This window comes from Mauremys reevesii, linkage group 2 (genome assembly GCF_016161935.1).
Source record: "Mauremys reevesii isolate NIE-2019 linkage group 2, ASM1616193v1, whole genome shotgun sequence".
NCBI classification, from domain to species: Eukaryota; Metazoa; Chordata; order Testudines; family Geoemydidae; genus Mauremys; species Mauremys reevesii.
The window spans coordinates 102,215,181-102,233,121 of NC_052624.1; the positions used below are offsets into that span (position 1 = coordinate 102,215,181).

Here is a 17,941-nt window from a genome sequence, read left to right on the forward strand (position 1 = left end):
GTATGTCTGCAACAGCAGGTCCTGCTGAATTTTAGATTATAGACCTACAATGGGGTGGTCCTGAAAATCTTTTCAATTTTAAAGCAACTAAAATAAGTATTTACCTTGCTCTCTGCAGTATTACCGTGTGATATTGGAAATACAATGAATAGTACGATGGCGAACAGTCATTTATCTAAGTGGTTCTCAAACTTTAGCAACCTGAGGACCCCCATTTTGATTTAAAATTTTTCGGTCCCCTACTCAACCCCAGGACCTGCCCCCACTCCACCCCTGCCTCTTCCCGACTCCTCCCCCGAGCACGTTCCAGCCCCGCTCCTCCCCCTCTCTCCCAGTGCCTCCTGCTGGGAGGGAGGGGGAAGCGTTGATCAGCGAGACATGATTCTGCCCCCTCTCCCAAGTGCACCCTGTCCCCGCTTCTCCCCCTCCCTCCTAGTGCCTCCTGCATGCTAGGAAACAGCTGTTCTCTGGTGTGCTGGAGGTGCTGCGAGGGAGGGGGAGAAGTTGAGGGAGGAAAGGGGAGGAGTTGATCAGCAGGGCCCGGGGACCCCCCCAGGGGTCCATGGACCCCAGTTTGAGAAATGCTAATCTAAGACAATTGGCAAGTTTTTAAATACTCTTTACAGCTTGAACTTGCTTAATTCTCATAATTGTCTCCCCCAATGTAATCAGTTCTCACAGGGATAATGGAGGAAGTTTAAAATGCAACAATAGCAGTGACTGCATAAACGTGGCACCTGGTTAACAGTTCTTTCTGTGTGTTTCCAAGTCATAGCTTCTTTCTTTAGTCAAATGTCGTTTTGGCACTTTTTACTCTTCACCATCTGCAGAGCCATTCAGCTGTGGAAGAATAAACTGATGCTCATGCATCAACAATAGAATTGTTAATTAAGATTCAATTAAGGAATGTTATTTGTGATCCCTGAAAGGCCTTGTGGAGCTAATTGTTATGCCTTTTTCTTGGAAACCGAGCAAATGAGATGTAGAAATTGAGACAATGAACATGGAAACTGAAGATGGTATTTTCCAGATAATATTGTTTGTACAACTGCTAGTAATGCAATGCTCCAAAATGTTGTATTTTATAGAACAAGTGAAAGGAGAGGTCTCTGCCCTAGCTAATTTACATTAAATGTATAGCTGTGACTCAGTGAGTTGGAGTAACAAGGGGTGAGGAAGGGAAAAGATATACAACAATAAGGTTATATGGGTACTTATTTTAGGCATGTGCATACTTTCATGTATCTGCTAAGTGCAAGGGGCCAGAGAGTGATGCTCTTGTTCATGCTGAATAGTACTTTATTCCACTAGTAATCCCACTGAAATCAATGGGGTTACCCATGAAATAAGGCACTATTGTACTCAATCAAGGGGATCAGAATTGGAGAGGAAGTCCGACCCAGTGGTTCGGGCACTAGCCTACTCTCTGCCAGAGACTGTTTGTATGACTTGGGGCAAGTCACTTAGACTCTCTGTGCCTCAGGTCCCCATCTGTAAAATAGGGCAATGCTATTATCCCTATTTTACAAGAGGATTGGGAGGACAAATACACTAAAGATTTGTGAGGTGCTTAGATAAAACCATGATGGGGGTCAGATTAGTACCATTAAATAGCCTGTAAGTAAAAATAATAACCTTTTAAGATACCGTCTCTCATCCTTCCCATTGTATTACCTTAGTACATTAGCAAATACTATACACTACCCTGTCTGATGATTCAGATCTCCACTGGTGCGGGTTGTCTGTTAGAAACCATTACTTTTACAAAGGTATCCAAGACTAAAAGTGAGGAAAATATACTAGCAGGATTCTGCCAGCCTGGTGACGCAATTATGGTTTATAGTGCACAATATACATACTGTTTTGAGTGTGCAAAGTGGCTAGGTACTTTGCGATAAAGGAGAAATTATTCACTTGAGTCTCCACTAAATCATTTGAATACAAATAAGTATTCAGGAGGACATAGAAACAGGAATCCATCAAATTCTCCTGGTGTTTAGAATTCAGACTTTGATGCTGAAGTTTGGAATGTGAAATGTTTGTGCTACAGACATTCACATAAATGATATGCTGTACTATACCACTGGGAACTTGCCATGTTTTTAAGTACAGAAAGGGAGATTGCATTGGACCCAGGAGATAGCACTTGAAACGTCTTTCATCTAGCATTGGATGATTTTAATTAGTAAACCATTGTCTTAATGATTCTGCATTCTGTCAGTGCCAAATTCATAATATTATAAGAGCTGGTCATTGACAACCCATTAAGGGCCAGAGCCTGTAAGGCCCTGACTGCCCTGAGCTCCCATTGACCTTGGGTTTGTTTATAGGAGTGGATGTTTTAATCAGTGGTTCTTTGGTACCCAAAGCCTAATCTTTAGTTGCATCTCATTATGAAATGTATGTGCCATTTTAGAGCTACATTTACTTCCACTACATACAAACCTTGTGTTAGCTCACTAATACTATAAATTATTGACATCTAAAATGTGGAATCTTGAAGCTGAGTTTATAGAAAGCTTTCTACAGTGGACATCTTAAAATATTTTATCTTTTTACTCTTAGTTAAGGTATGTGCAGAGGTTAGCGATATTCTCCACTTAACGAATCTCCCTAACATCAGGTTATGAGTTTTGGGTCTTTGTTGTATGTTTGAAAAGGTGGTCACACCTTTGGCTTCATTGATTGAGAGCAATGGCTGAAAGATACCAAATGCCGGTTCATTTCCCAGTAACTCTCAATTCTGATTAGGGCAGCAGTTCCCCAGGGAGAGTTTGAAACAACATGAACAGATTTTTTTTAATTTTTTTTTATCCCTTTGCTGATCTTAAACAGTCAATTAACAAAAGCCTATAATCTCAGTGCTGGTTTAATAATGGAAACAAAAGAAAACAAGATGATGATGATGATGGAAATTTATGGTATGATATATCAATCTGTCATAGGCACTTACTTGGTTCCCATCCATGTAATATCTAATTGCCTCAGAATCTTCAGTGTATTTCTCCTCGTACTTCCATGAGGCCTTTTACAGATGAGGAGCTCAGGCACAGATACTAAGTGACATACCCAAGGTCACACAGAGGAAATCTATGGCTGAGCAGGGAGATCAATGACTCTGTGTGTGTATATAAAAAACCCCCAGCAACTCTGAATATCACAGATGCTATCTTGTAAATCATTTCTCCTTACTTTAGGAAGCTCTCCAAAACAGTTTTATAAAGAACTTCATTGAAAGTCGCTTGAATATTGATGTGGGGAATCTCATTGGAAAGCTGCAAGAGTATGGTAGGTATATCTACAGATGGACACACAAGATTTATTATCCCCATGATGTTGTGTTTGACTGAAATTTAGCAGTAATAACTCTTGGTTATGATTCACATTGGCCTTACTTAGATAAAACTAAAAGTACATTTTACAATTATCTCATTTTAGTTTCAAACATTTTTAATATTGTTTGATCATTTATCATCTTGTAAAGAAATGCAGTTCCTTTTGCTGCATCTTGCCTCATGTCCATACAAGTAAAATCCATCCATTTCACTAACAGATAAAGATTAATATGTTTAAAATAGCAATTCCCTTATTTTATAAATAATTTGAATCCAGTTCTTTCCCACCTTATGGGCCTGATCCTTTCAAGAGCTGAACACCCAAAACTTTTGTTGTTCCAAATGAGAGTAGCAAGTGGGGCTGAGTGTAGAAAAAGGATTGTTTCACAAAAAAAAAAGAGGGTCTGACATTTGTTTCTATTCCACATTGGAATGAAAATGAGATGTTTTGAAATATTTCATGTAAAAACATGAGACACACAGAATAGTCAATAGCCTGATGGCCAGAGCACTTATCTGGGATGTGGACCACCCAGGTTCAAGGGCCTGCTCTGCCTGATTTGGAGTCATTCTTTCACTTTTGCTTGTTGGGGCTGATCCATTTTGAATAAATAGGAAAATATCCATTGTGTCAGAGAGGAGGAGACAGATTGTATAATCTGGCGGTTAGTGCACTCACCTTGCCATGTAGGAGACCTAGGTTCAAATCTGACTGGCTTGGAGCAGGGACTTGATCCAGGTGAGGGCCTTAATGACTGGCTATTCTGGTTAAGAACAGAAATTCCAATGTGTACCCAAGAAACTGTTTCAATGAATCGGCATTCTCTGACACCCAAAAGTTTCATTGAAAAATTCTCAACCCGCTCTACTTGCAAGTGCTTATTACCTCTTGGGATCAGGACCATAGTGTTTCTTGGGCATTTGATTCTGTAGCAGAAAGTGCAGAAAAAGTACCTGATTCTGCAAGGTTCTGTGTGCCTCCTCAGAGGTGCTAAATGCCTTTCACCTTCAGTGAAGTCCAATGAAAATTAACTCAGGACCTTACAAGACTGGCTCTAAGGTAAGTAACTAAGCAGAAAGTAAGTACCAGAAATAGCTGTGCAAAGTTTGCTGTCTTAGTATCACTAAGTTATTTGAAGGAAAATGCAGGCGAGGATATTTTATTTAATAAGTTCTGAAATTTCCCCAAGGATTTTACCTTTTTATATATTTAGATGTGTTAGTCCCATGTAAATTATGCAGCTTGTGAAATATTGCTTTTACTTACCGAAACATTTAATTATGGAGTATTCCAAGCACGTAGCAAGTCAGTTGATATTTCTCATGCTCAAATATTTAAATGATTAAGTTGTAAGAGAAATTTTTAAAAATTGATGTATTATTCAAAATAAGGTCTTCTAAAGATCACCTAGGGAAAAAATCTCTGGTGACATCCATGTATGCTTAACCCTGTTAGTGCTAGATTACTAGTATTAGGAATATTCTAGTGCCTAAGATGCTACAAAACCAATAATACTATATATATATATATATTTCTTCTGTGCCTTCCTGTTGGGTAAAACAGTAGATATTTGTATGGTATTCCCACTCCTGTTCCATTGCTTGTGTTCCTTCTAAATCCATTCCACTGATACTGGCTTGCCTTCTGATTCTTAGTACATCTGTTTCACTGTCTCGTCTTACAACTGCCTCTCTTCCTGATCCTTATTCATCCCTTCTTCACTAACAGCGGTGCCATCCATCCAGATCAGTTTAGTGCATTTCTGCTTCTCTGCCTTCCCGTTGCAATACCTGCTGTACCATCACTCAGGTGCACTGAGTACCAATCTTATGTTAATGAGTTAATGACTTTTACCAAGTCAACTCACCACCTAATGTTTTTAAGGATTAAACACTCAAATGTTTTGGTTTTTTTTTAAGCTTTTAAGAATCTGGAAGCTCACGTTGTCCTCCCAGTACCTATTTTTCACTCCTCAAATGTGAATAATTATTCACTGGGAGATCAGCTAGTTTTGTGGGTGTGTTAGACTTTCCTCACAAGTTTCTGTTAAATCCAATTGCAGTAAGAATTGTTTTGAGTTAAAATTGCCCCATGCTCTAAACCCATTGTTGTGATTATTCTCACCAATATGATTAGCACAATCCACAAAAATTATATGCAGATCTGAACTCCTCCAAAGGTTGAGGATGTTCACACTCCTGGTTTTGATGGAAGCTCATTTTTAGAGCGAGGCCAACTGTGAAGTTCCAGATCCAAACATCACTAATGCTTTGAGGGCCTCCAAAACAGGGATTTCTGCAGCCCAGCGTCTCCCACAATACTGTTACAACTGGGCCGATCCCATCCACTCTGCAGTTTCTGGAGGTGGTTCCCAGCTGCAGCACAGTGTGTGCTGGCCACACCTCTTTCTCCTGCATGCTGCTAGATCTTCTGCTTCCATGGCAGCAGTCAAGTGATAGTTCATTTGCTCCCACCTTTTCTTTTTGCCTTTATGATTTTCTAACCATTTTGGGGCAGTAAAAAGCTTTTTCTTTGTTCCAAGCCTCTTTCCTGTTACAGGGCTTGGTCAGTGTTGTGGTTACAGCCACCCAGCACCTCTCCTGCAGTAGCTCCCTGCTGAGCTCCTCTGTCCCCTTTCAGGCCTGGCAGAGCAGCTGAGCAACCACTGGGCAAAGTCCAACAGGTGCTCTATAGGTGAGGGAGTTTTCCCAGGCTTGACAGAGGGCAAATTATGCCCAGCCTGCCCCAGTTACCTGACCCTAGCTGGGATAGGCATGTTGGGGCCCCTAGCTCCACAAATAGCCATGACTCCACCGAAGAAAACCCAAGTAGGAGACCCAGAACAGAAAAGGGGCAGGCTCTGAGGAGGAGGAAGGCTTCATCCAGATGACCCAGGCAGTAAGTCCTGGAGAGACACAGGACCACAGATTAGACCTCAGCAGGGCTGTCACACCCTCCCCCCAAATCTTGAAATGGGTCTCGTGCATCTTGGGAAGAGTAGCAGCGCTCATGTCCAGCCCCTGTACTTCCCAATTTGAATCAGGGAGTGCTGATAATGAGACCCCATTTCCTGCTCTGGAGGAGAGGGACCCCGAAGGGGAAGACTTAGATGGAGAAGTTTCTAGAGAGCGCTAGACTCTGCACAAGGCAAGTCACAGAAGATTACACTCTGGCCACAGCTGGGTAGTAATGCCTGCCAAGCATGCTGAAAGGTCAAAAAAGCCCCAGAAGAATTAAATGGAGAAGAAAAAGTCCAAAAAGTCCAAAAGGTACTCATCTTCTGACTCAGACTCCTCTTCCTCTATGGAGGAAGAGAGTGCTCAGGCTCCAAATCTGAGCAAGACTTGGGATAAATGCAACAAATGTTTTTTTTCCATGCTGAGAAGTTTGAGGCAATGCAATTCTCAACCCGGGCTATGACTTCCAACTCAACAGCCAGGAAGCATATGTGATTTTGCCCCTGGAAGGTAGATGCTCCCTCCAAACAAGTCCTGTGCTCCTCTTTGTTTACAAGATCTCTCCTCTTTGGAGAAAAGTTAGATAAGATAGTGGCAGAAAATGCTGCAGAATCAAAGCAGGCTTTCCTCTCTCTGCTGAGTAGTCTAAGAAGGGAGTACGAGTACGCTTTCAGGCAGACACATCCCTTTCACCCATCCTCCTCACAGAAGTACCAGATGAAGAATACCCAGTTGCACCAAGGACAGGATTTGGAAGTGGGCTCAAGTAGAAATTGGAGGACAGGCCCTCTGTGGGCAGCCCCTGCCTTATGCCTTTTATAAAGTCCTGTGTGGATTTCAAATCTGACCTTCTCCCGAGATGGAGAGCCAGAAGAGTTTCCCAGGAGTAGAGTCACTCTCCTGTATATCTGCTCTCCCAAGAGCAAGGGGATGGAATTGGTACCAGTAGGGGTGAATCTGGCCCATAAAATTAACTGTTATTTTATCTCATATTCAAGGAAATCTTTCCAAAATTGTGATACCCATAGCATTCTCACTGAACTGGAATGGAATGCAAAGTTGGGGGGGGGGACTTTATGCATGTATGGGATTTAAGAGCATAGTCCTACAACGTTGTACTTGTGCTCCTCAATTTCCTAGGCACTTCTGAAAATCTCCCCTTTTAAATGATATTTTAGAGATAATTTTATATGTTTCTACAATACATTTACAAGAAAGCATGGCTCTGACTTCTATATACTGCCTTGAAACCAATAGTTCCCAATGTGTTTACTCTTCTCAGAGCCTATGATGGAGAAAATGCTCCATAACTCAGTGACTGAGCAGATTAACTTATTGGCACAGCTCATGGTAAATATCTCCTCCTGTGTGTTACTGGATCGCTTCCAGCATCTTGAATCTGTGGAGAAATTGGAGGCGAAGGCACAAGAGCTCATGCAACAAAATAATTTCTTGGCAAGTAAGTATCTCATTTAAAATACGTACTGACAAGAAACCCCTGACTTCATAAAACGATCATTCCCATATTTCCCTGTTACAAGGGTGCTTCAGCGACATGGCAGCCTGGAAGACAGGGCTTAATAAACACATAGAAAACACATATGGTACAAACACAATAAAATAATTTGAAAAAAGCACATTTGCCTGATAAAAATATACCCATGATTCTTGAACACTGTAATGGAAGCAATAAAAACTAGTGATATTACTATTATAACTGAGGAATCACTACTAAACAAATCCCTGGAGTCAGTCAGACCTAATAAATATGATACCAGGAACAACAGATAGTAATATAATATACAGCGAGAGTGGAATGAGGCCATAGAATGAAAAGGCTTGAAAACAAAATATAAAAATGAGGTTACTTTGTTGCTTTTTTAAGACAGCATCGCATAGTTTTTCTTCCTCTGATTTTTAAATTTCATATCCTTTGGGGTTGCAGAAGAGAGTTAAGAAAATTAATCTTTGTAGGAAGCTTGTTTGCCTAGGAAAGTAACTTTCAAATCAGCTCATTTACTCAGACTAAGTTAATTCTTGAGCAAGTTCTATTGTTTCTTCTGCTCATGTCTCTGTCCCACCTCCTTAAAATGCCTCCTCCACTGCTGGAAATCTGCTTGTTGTGCTGATAAGGCCGGAAGAGGAAGCAGGAGAGCAGTCATTCACCATTGTAGAAATTTCTTTTCCCTGCCTGAAGTGTTCCCTCCCGGTACGTAGCACTCACTAGAGAGGAGAGTGAAATCCTAGCCCCATTGAAGTCAATAGGTGCTTTGCCAGTGACTTCAGTGAGGCTAGGTTTTTATCCATTTAAAAAAAAAATTCTGCATTTGACTAAGTTCCACACTGAAGGCCCCAGGGCTCATGGGAGTTGTAAGAGAAGTCATGGTAAAGCAGAGATGGGGGTGAGACCAATTAAAATCTAGACATGAGACTAGTACTCAGAAGATCTGGGTCTATTCCCAGTTCTGCCACAGATAAGCTGTGCGATCTAGCTCATGTTATGTAATCTATCAAAAGCAGGTCCTCCTTTCCCTCCAAGCATGGCAGTCAAGCGACCTTCGGCAGCGTTTCTGCGGGTAGTCTGCCAGTCCCATGCCTTTGGCATACCCGCTGCTGAAGCCATGGGACCAGTGGACCTCCCGCAGGCATGCCACGGCAACTGCCACGCCACCCCCGTGGCTTGCTGCCCCACAGGTGTGGTGGGGTAGGGCTGGTTGAGCAGCTCCTTAATCCCTTGTTGCCCAGTGTGTGGTTTGTAGATCCCATCACACCTTTTAAAAGAAGACAAGGGCAACTTTTTTCTCTTAATCAAGAAGGAAAATATCGCAGAGTAATAGAGATAGGAGGAGCCTAGTCTATTGGTACTTTGTCTGACTTCATCTTTCCAGCTTCAGAAAGAGGGTTGACCCATATCCTTGTTACACTGTTAGAGGGTAATCTAAAATATTAATTGTGGCAAACATCATTATGGCAAAGCAAGTTATTCCATATGCTCTTTGCCTGAAATTCAGGATTGAGGAATTTTAAAATCAACCTCTGAAGAGTACTCCCCAGTCCATGAAGTATTATTCCAAAGTTTTGTCTAAACTATAGTGGCACAGCAACGGTGATGCTGCTGTAGTGCCGTAGTGTAGATGCTTCCTACATCAATGGAAGGGGTACCTTGGACAGGCTGCAGGTAGGCTGACTGTAGCCCACTTTCATTGATCTTGCTGCATCTATACCAGGGGTTAAGTTGACCTAACTATATTGTTTAGGGTGCAAAATTTTTCATAACCCCGAGTGACATAGCTGAGTCGACCTAATGTTTAAATGTAGACCAGGCCTCAGATTGCCAAATTCATTGCATGTTTTGCCTAATTAAGGACTTTAGAGTTTGGCCCGGGAATGGGAACATTTTAATTAAAAATAAAGCAAGTCTGGAGAACAAGTTCTAGAGGACAAAGTACAAGGAAGTTTTTCTTAAGATTTTTCTCAGGCTCGCAGAAAAAAGGGTAATTTTAGATCTTAGAAGGCTGAGTACTGAGAAAAAAATATCAAGCTCTTTGACTATGTTAACATTAACAGTCAAAAGTGCCATTTGGTAGTTAAAAAAATGCATTGGGTGGTGACTATAGACTTGAAGGATTTCATGTTTCCATGCTGGAATCCCACCAGCACAAATCTCAGGTTTACAGTACAAGGAAGTAATATACCAATACCACATTCTTTACAAGAAGACAATGTGGCCTTTTTGAAGATGGATGAGTGACTATTCATTGGCAGCATCCTAGCGCAAACATAAGACACAGGACATAAAAAAGACAGGAATATAAAATCTGTAGCTTTTCCAATTACAGTTGGACAAAATTTTCTGGATGAAAGCTTTTTTTGGCTAAAAAAAACAAATTCTTGTTGGCTGAAACATTTTGTAAATGTGTCAGTTTTCATGTCATGGTTTAAAAAAAATTTTAAATTGAAATTATTTTGATATTTTCATAATGAAACATTTTGATTTTTTGATTCAAAACATCTTTTTAGAAACATACTAGAAATATATAAGTTTTAACACAATATTTTGTTGGACCTGAAATAATTTTTTTTTTAACTTTTTGGTTTGCCAAATATTTTTGTTTTGGGTAAAAACAAACAAACAAAACAAAACACACAATTTTGATATTTTTTTGAATGTATAGTGTTAAAAATCAGTTATTCACAGCTTTATTTCTAATCCATGAAACACCGTCTTGATTTTGTTTTCCATTCTTTGATCAGGTATTATATTCAACACCTCAAGTAACAGGAGACGCAGAGACGATTCTGCTAGCCACCTCCCACAACACATTTCATATACAATTAGAACTAGTGTTCTGTACAGCATGAGAACAGATCTGCTAAATAACCCAATGTGGAAATCCCATCCCCAAAACCTGCCAGGTGACGGGTTCAAATACAATCACATCTTTGTTCCACTTCAAGACATGATTGAAAGAGCCATCATTGCGGTACACGCTGGAGCAGATGCCTCTGAGCCAGAAATACAAGCGCAAGCTATGCCATATCCATGCCACACCAGTGACCTGTAAGTAAACATCCTGCTTTTGAACCTAGTGCAGCACTCTCAATAGTGTGGTTGTGATCTGGCTGAGCTGTACAAAGGGGTTGGAAAGCTGCCAGATCCCCCTAACTGGTGATTGCCCCATTATGGCATAAAACCTGTGTGGTTGGCTCCTATGCATCTCATTCTGCCATTCTTGGCAGAAGGAATAGGGGGAGAAGAGGATATGGTAAAAGCTCACTGAGCAATTCCTATATGGCAGACAGCCCCCTTTGGGAGCTCTTAGCAGCACGTGTACTTTAGAGCAGCCCAAAGGATGTTCCAGATTACACTGGGACTGGAGCTAGCTTAGAACTAGCTCAATGATCAGGCAGCAGAAACCAGCTCCTGTGTGATTTCTCCCCTCTATTATGGATCACAGAGGCCGAGAATCTGTCCATTGGTTTGCAGTGGGTATTTAGTGTTTAGTTTATACAAGCAAAAGATTAAAGTAGATAACTGAAATGCAAGCCACAAAAATTTGCCTTGTAAACTCAACAGGCACTCCAAATATCTTTATTTGCAATTAGCACCTTGCAAAACATTAAAATAATTTGGGAATTTTATTCTTCTTCACTACAAATAGAGTGTCACTGTCTTGGAGATACACTTTACAGGTTCTACTGATCCTATATTTTACCATTAAATTATAGTGCATATGTTTAACTAGTAGCAGCAAAGAAAATATTGTTACTAGACTTGAGTAAAATCACATCCTCAATAATTGTTTTAGATATTGTAATATTTTCTGAGTATTAAAATATTAACTTTCTACTTCTACATCTTTCTCCTTTGATTCTTACACATATATTTTTGCTTGAACAGGTTCTTGAACAATATTGGTTTCTTTTTTCCACTCATAATGATGTTAGCATGGATGGTATCTGTTGCTGGCATGGTCCGAAAACTGGTTTATGAGAGGGAAATTCGTCTTGAAGAGGTAATAGTTAGCTGAGCCTTTGACTGTAAAACTGGTTTAGAGGGGTATACCAAAAATGCACATTAAACTTTAGGAGAGATGGTTTTGTGGATAATAATGCATCTACTTTGTCTTTCACTCTCTCCTGGGCTCTTAATCTGAGTTCCAGCTGCCAAATCAGATTCACAGGGATATTGCTTGGAGTCCCATTGGTCTGCAGAGATTTATCTCTGTTGAAATAAAGGAGAGCAGTGAATGATAGAATTATGAAATTTAAAGCTGAGCACCTTTCTTTGAAACAAGTCTTGCAGATAGAGATCCCAATCTTCCATGGTGCTGAATGCCTTCAATTTCTGTTTTGTTTATCCATCCTCAAAGAACAACCACATACTTTCATTCAGAATGACCTTTTATTTTAGATTAGGAGAACAACAAAGCAAGAAAAATAGGGTCTCCTTGAGGTACCCTGAACTGAGTAAAAGTGGCTGGGGATTTTAGTCTTTAGGTATTTAAAGTACGCAGAGAAAACAAGGGCATAACGGTTACATAGACGAATAATCACAGCTAAAATTGAAGTCAAGGAGACAAGTTTCTGGCACTCAGGAGGTGCTCAGCATTTTGCAGGATTGAGACCTTAAAGCCACATATTTTAGGTATGGATATAACAACACTTAACTCACAAGAATTCAAGTGCTATTCTAGGTTCTGCTGAAGACTTCCTGTTCGACCTTGAGCAAAACATTTAACATCTCTAGAGCAGGGGTCGGCAACCTTTTGGCAGTGGTGTGCCAAGTCTTCATGTATACACTCTAATTTAAGGCTCGCGTGCCGGTAATACATTTGAACGTTTTTTAGAAGGTCTCTCTATAAGTCTTTAATATATATCCAAACTACTGTTATATGTAAAGTAAACAAGGTTTTCAAAATGTTTCAGAAGCTTTATTTAAAATTAAATTAAAATGCAGATCTTATTAGTTTAGTGTGATCCTTGCCCTTGCTTTTCCTTGCTGAGTTTTCCAATGTCTGGTGGCACCTATTTAGATACATTAAGCTGCACACAGGCTTCTGAGTTATAAGTTGATAACCGGCTGGCAGGAGGTCAGCGGCTGGAACCCCAGATTGGCAGCTGAGGTGGGTGGAGCTGGCAGCTGGTAGGGCTGAGCAGGGCCGGAAGCCTGGACCCTGTCTGGCAGCGGGCCTGCAGTGGAACTCCAACTGGAAGCAAGGTGAGTGGGGCTGCAGAGGGGACCCCGGCTGGCAAGGGGCCAGCATCCAGAACCCCAGAGCAGCAGCGGGCTGAGTGGCTCAGCCTGCCACTGCTCTGGGGATTCCACCACCGGCTCCTGCCAGCTGGGGTCTCAGGCCGCTGCCAGCCTGGGGTTCCTTCCCCCAGGCCATCAGTGGGTGCTGAGTGGGCCCCGGCAGGGAAGGGGCCAGCAGTGGGAACCCCAGAGCGGCAGCGGGCTGAGCAGCTTAGCTCGCCGCCGCTTTGGGCTTTCAGCTGCCAGCTCCTGCCAGCTGGGGTCTCAGCCAGCTGCCAGCCTGGGATTCGGTCCCCACAGTCCAGCAGTGGGTGCTGAGTGGGGCTGCGGCGGGGGGACCCCAGCTGGCAAGGGGCCAGCAGCGGGAACCCCAAGGCGGTGGTGGGCTGAGCAGCTCAGCCCACCGCCGCTCTGGGGTTTCCACCACCACCGCCGCTCTGGAGTTTCCACCATGGGTTCCTGCCAGCTGGGGTCTCAGCCCACTGCCAGCCTGGGGTTCCGTACCCTAGGCCAGCAGCTGGCGCCGAGTGGGACTGGCGGCGGGACTGCGGCTAGCAGGAGCCAGCGGTGGAAACCCCAGAGCGGCGGTGGGCTGAGCAGCTTAGCCCGCCACTGCTCTGGGGTTTCAGCTGCTGACTCCTTGCCAGCTGGGGTCTCAGCCCGCCACCAGCCTGGGGTTCCTTCCCCCAGGCCAGCAGCGGGTGCTGAGTGGGACCGTCAACGGGACCCCGGCTGGTAAGGGGCCAGCAGCGGGAACCCCAAAGCGGCAGTGGGCTGAGCGGCTCAGCCCACCCCGCGTGCCATCAAAAATTGGCTCGCGTGCCACCGGTTGCCGATCCCTGCTCTGGACTTCAGTTTTCCAATGTGTAAAATAGGGCTATCTACTTTGCAGAGGTGTTTTAAGTAATAACTCATCAATGTTTTCAAGGTGACTTTTGGAAAAAAACTCTAGAGAAATAGTGTATTATAATCCTAAAAAAGTGTTTTGTTTTGTTTTGTTTTTTAGAATGGTAGGCTCAGATACATATGACAATTATTTCTGGCCATATGAGCAATGTTAAATCTGAGAGTTTCATGAATGTATGCAAAAGATGTAAATGGTGAAAATTTGTCCTTTTTCCTATCACCTTTGCAAAATTTTGCAATAGGCAAAATTGTAAATTTCCCCAAATTCACTTCTGGATTGGAAATAATTATTCAGAAATTGCCTTTAAATTCAGCAAGAAAACAGCAAAATAAAGGAAAGGAAGTGTTTCATATTTTTACGATATTCTAATTTTTTTTTCGCATAGCACTTTTAGTCTTAGTCTCTGATAATCATTAATAATCTTGCATTATTTTATGGTTATAGTGCTTTTATATTACTACTGTTATTTTATAGTAGTGACATAGATGTGTACGGCACTTGAAAGAATAGAGGTGGATTCTCTACCCAAGAGAGGTTACAATCTAAGTGTCTGATCCTGCAAACACTTGCTCATGAATGTGCACAGTCCCTTTAGAGTCAATAGGGTTACTCATATGCATTATGCTCAAAAGCAAGTGTCTACAGAATTGGACCTTAAGTTAAGATGAGAGCAACAGAAGGAGTTAACAGCACATGAAGAGAGAATGAGAAAAGTGTAACACAGGGGTAAGGATAATAGGATTACGAGGTCACTTGGGAGACTAGTGCTTATCTCTTGATGGTTAATTTTTTTTTTAAAGTTGTGAGTAATTATGAAATGTCTCTCTGCTCTTGTAGTATATGAAGACAATGGGTGTGAATCCTGCCATTCACTTCCTGGCCTGGTTTCTGGAGAATGTCATTGTGCTCACTATAAGCAGCTGTGCTCTGGTCATCATTTTAAAAGTTAGCGGCATCTTTGTGTACAGCGATGGCTTCCTAGTCTTCCTCTTCCTCCTCGATTTTGGAGTTGCGGTTGTTATGCTAAGCTACCTGTTGGGTGCATTTTTTAGCAGTGCCAATACAGCAGCTCTCTGTGCCAGCCTTATATATGTGATCAGCTTTTTACCTTACATAGTTTTGTTGGTCCTGGAGAACCAACTTAGTTTTGCCCTCCAGATCATTACAGTAAGTATTTCTTTTTAAAAACTGTTTATTGATTCATTTCCATATTTATGTGACCTTTAGCAAATCCCCTCATTATCCTGTCCAGAGGTTCCTACTTTGCTCTTACATCTCACTGAAGTTTCATGGCTTTCCTAGATAGAAAACGAGTCAAGAAATACAGCTTTGAACACAACAGAGTGGAATCTAAAATCAGTGTTCAAAGAAATTGACAGAACCCTATGGAAAGCATAAGGCTCCATATTTCCAATGCAGCATGCATGATAGAAAAAGATACATTCTTACAGACTTCTTTTTACAAAAAAAGACTAGTTTGGAAAATTTATGTTCTCTCAAATAGTGGATGACATCCCATCATAGGATTAGTGGCTATCCTGGGCAGAAAAATGAGTGTAAAACGTACCAGTGAAGTGTAGAAATCGTTCCTTTGTTTAAAATACAACTACAGGACAAACAGATCTGTAAGAATGCATACTGCACATCCTGCTCTTTGAAGAGAGTACTATGTATGGGGAGAGGAATGAGATTTCCTTTAAAATTCTACTATTGAAAATCAAGTTTCATCATTCGTTTTATGTTCACTAGTCTACAGTATAAATTATGATTCAAACAGCTCTTCATGAACTACTTTACCACATTATCTGTTTAGAGTTCCTAGGTGATATTTTCCTATCCTCTGCTTTGTGTTTTGCTGTGCTCTGCAAAGCATCCTCCTTTTGTCACGATGAATCTCTGATAAGGTCTGATCTAAGCAATGTTTGTTCTCCTGTAACTGTATTCTCAGAATAAGTATTCCTTATTCTGGACGTACTGTCAAGTCAGGATCACAGCTATGTTAGCTCACCTGACCTCCTTCCAATTCTAATATCTTCATTCAAGGAAAACAAACAAGTGAGCAAACAAACCCTACTACTACTACTATGTTTTAAGATTCCTCTTTTTTATTTGATGTACCTAATCCTCTCCACAGAGGAAAAAAAATAGAACACTGCTATACAATGAACACCAGTTGTAATTTAATATTAAACTCAACAGTACTGTAGTTCAAAAGTGTTCATTGATGAGCACACAAAATGAAGGGAATCTGTGCTATGTCTGAGTAAACACTGCAGGAGTGCGTCCAAATATGTTGTTCTCCAACTGAGGCCCAATGGAGACAAGAAGTTCCTTAACTTCCATTAAGAATAACATGAATGTATGTTTGTAAATTTCTTGAACATTAATGCAAGAAGCAAAAACATCTTATGCAAGCATTGCACTACCTTAAATATGTTTAGGACTTTGTCTCAAAACAACACTTTTTAAAGCTTTTTAGAATTTTACAGTATTTTTAACATTTTTAATATCAGTAAAAAAAACAGTTTTACCTACCATTAAGCTCTTGTTCATTCCATACCTACAAAATTAAATGTTTCATTCTGTGTATATAATAATCTAAGTAACACTGTAAATAGGGCAAAACAAACCAAAAATGTGATAGATCAATGTTTAGGGTTGAATAGTACGTTATACTCTGATGTTTGCTACGCATAGATCTGCCAGCTGCACACATTCAACCTTTATGCTATTGAATAAATATTTACCCATTCAGATTCTGATTGATGAGTTGTAAGTCTCCTGTTGACTAGAATGGGAACTGGATCAGGCCCTTGGTCACACAGCAGGTATCCATCATTCCAGACCATGTTTTTCATGGGGTAGGCTGAGAGCACTACCTCTGTTGTTTCAATGTTTACCTTGTCCTCTACAGTACTGTTGAGTTTACAGTACTTGTATTATCCAGCTGTCTTTTCATCGTATGCAAATGCCCTAAGCTCTTACGGGTAGGGGCTGGTTTTTTAAATGTGCCTGATGCAATGGATCCTGCTCAGGGCCTCCAGGCACTACTATAATACATGTGTATATTTAAATACACTGCCTACATTGTGTGTTCTCTTCCTGCAAAGCCTTATCCATGTGCTTATTTTAAGCCAATAGAATTATTCACAATGCATAAAGATAAGCATGTATATAAGCCTTTGCCTGAACAGGGGCCTACATCTGTAGTGGTGTGTGTGTGTGTTTGAGAGAGGCAGGGTATACTTGTTTTCCAGGCCCCTGGCAGAATTTTGCCTTTCTGTTTTAAACACTGTGAAACATATTGGATTGACTTACTTTAGAATACAAGTCATTTCCAAGAGCAGACTTTGAAACTACAGAACTTTTTTCCTACAACAATGCATATATTTTATCAGTATTTAGTAATGATTTAGTTCCCTCTGATGCTGGTTAGTGATTTTTCAATTTACCATAATTCTTCCATCCTTGTTACATTACATCCCTGAAGTTAGTCATTTTCCATTTTGTACTTTTCTGATGCAGTATGGCCCAATTTATATTGCTCCACTGGAAATAAAATGTTATTTCCTTGCAATAGAATAGCTGCCCAGTGTACAGTATATAATGTGTGTTCCATCAGCCTGCCTCTTGTGAATGACCCTAGAATTCACTTACTACAGAAAATAAATTGCATTAGCCACTTTTCCAATGGTATGTATTATATATTTGCAATATATGGAGGATTTATGATGCTTCATAAATTGTGGTAAAGTTAAATAATGCCTTCAAATATTAATAACCTGATACATAATGATCTTTAATTTGGAGAGCACATTTCTGCAAAATGCAGGTAAACATTGTTCAGGTTCAAAAAAGGTAAGTGAAAGACTGGATTGTTAGCCTTTCTAGAACTGAAAGGTCCATTGCTTCTCCATTTGCACTGAACAGCGTAATAGTTATTTACATCACACAATATGTTAATGGAGATTTATTTATTTTCGT

The 17,941-nt window shown here is 40.9% G+C and overlaps 1 protein-coding gene across 1 annotated transcript in view; it reads left to right on the plus strand.

Moving 5' to 3' along the window:
- Positions 1–17,941, plus strand: part of ABCA13 (ATP binding cassette subfamily A member 13) — a 285,211-nt gene that overhangs the window by 105,373 nt on the left and 161,897 nt on the right. Inside the window, exons 29-33 of the mRNA XM_039526065.1 lie at positions 3,198–3,288; positions 7,576–7,752; positions 10,548–10,854; positions 11,695–11,809; positions 14,795–15,124. Coding sequence (XP_039381999.1) covers positions 3,198–3,288; positions 7,576–7,752; positions 10,548–10,854; positions 11,695–11,809; positions 14,795–15,124 — 1,020 coding nt within the window. The remainder of the gene's footprint in view (positions 1–3,197; positions 3,289–7,575; positions 7,753–10,547; positions 10,855–11,694; positions 11,810–14,794; positions 15,125–17,941) is intronic.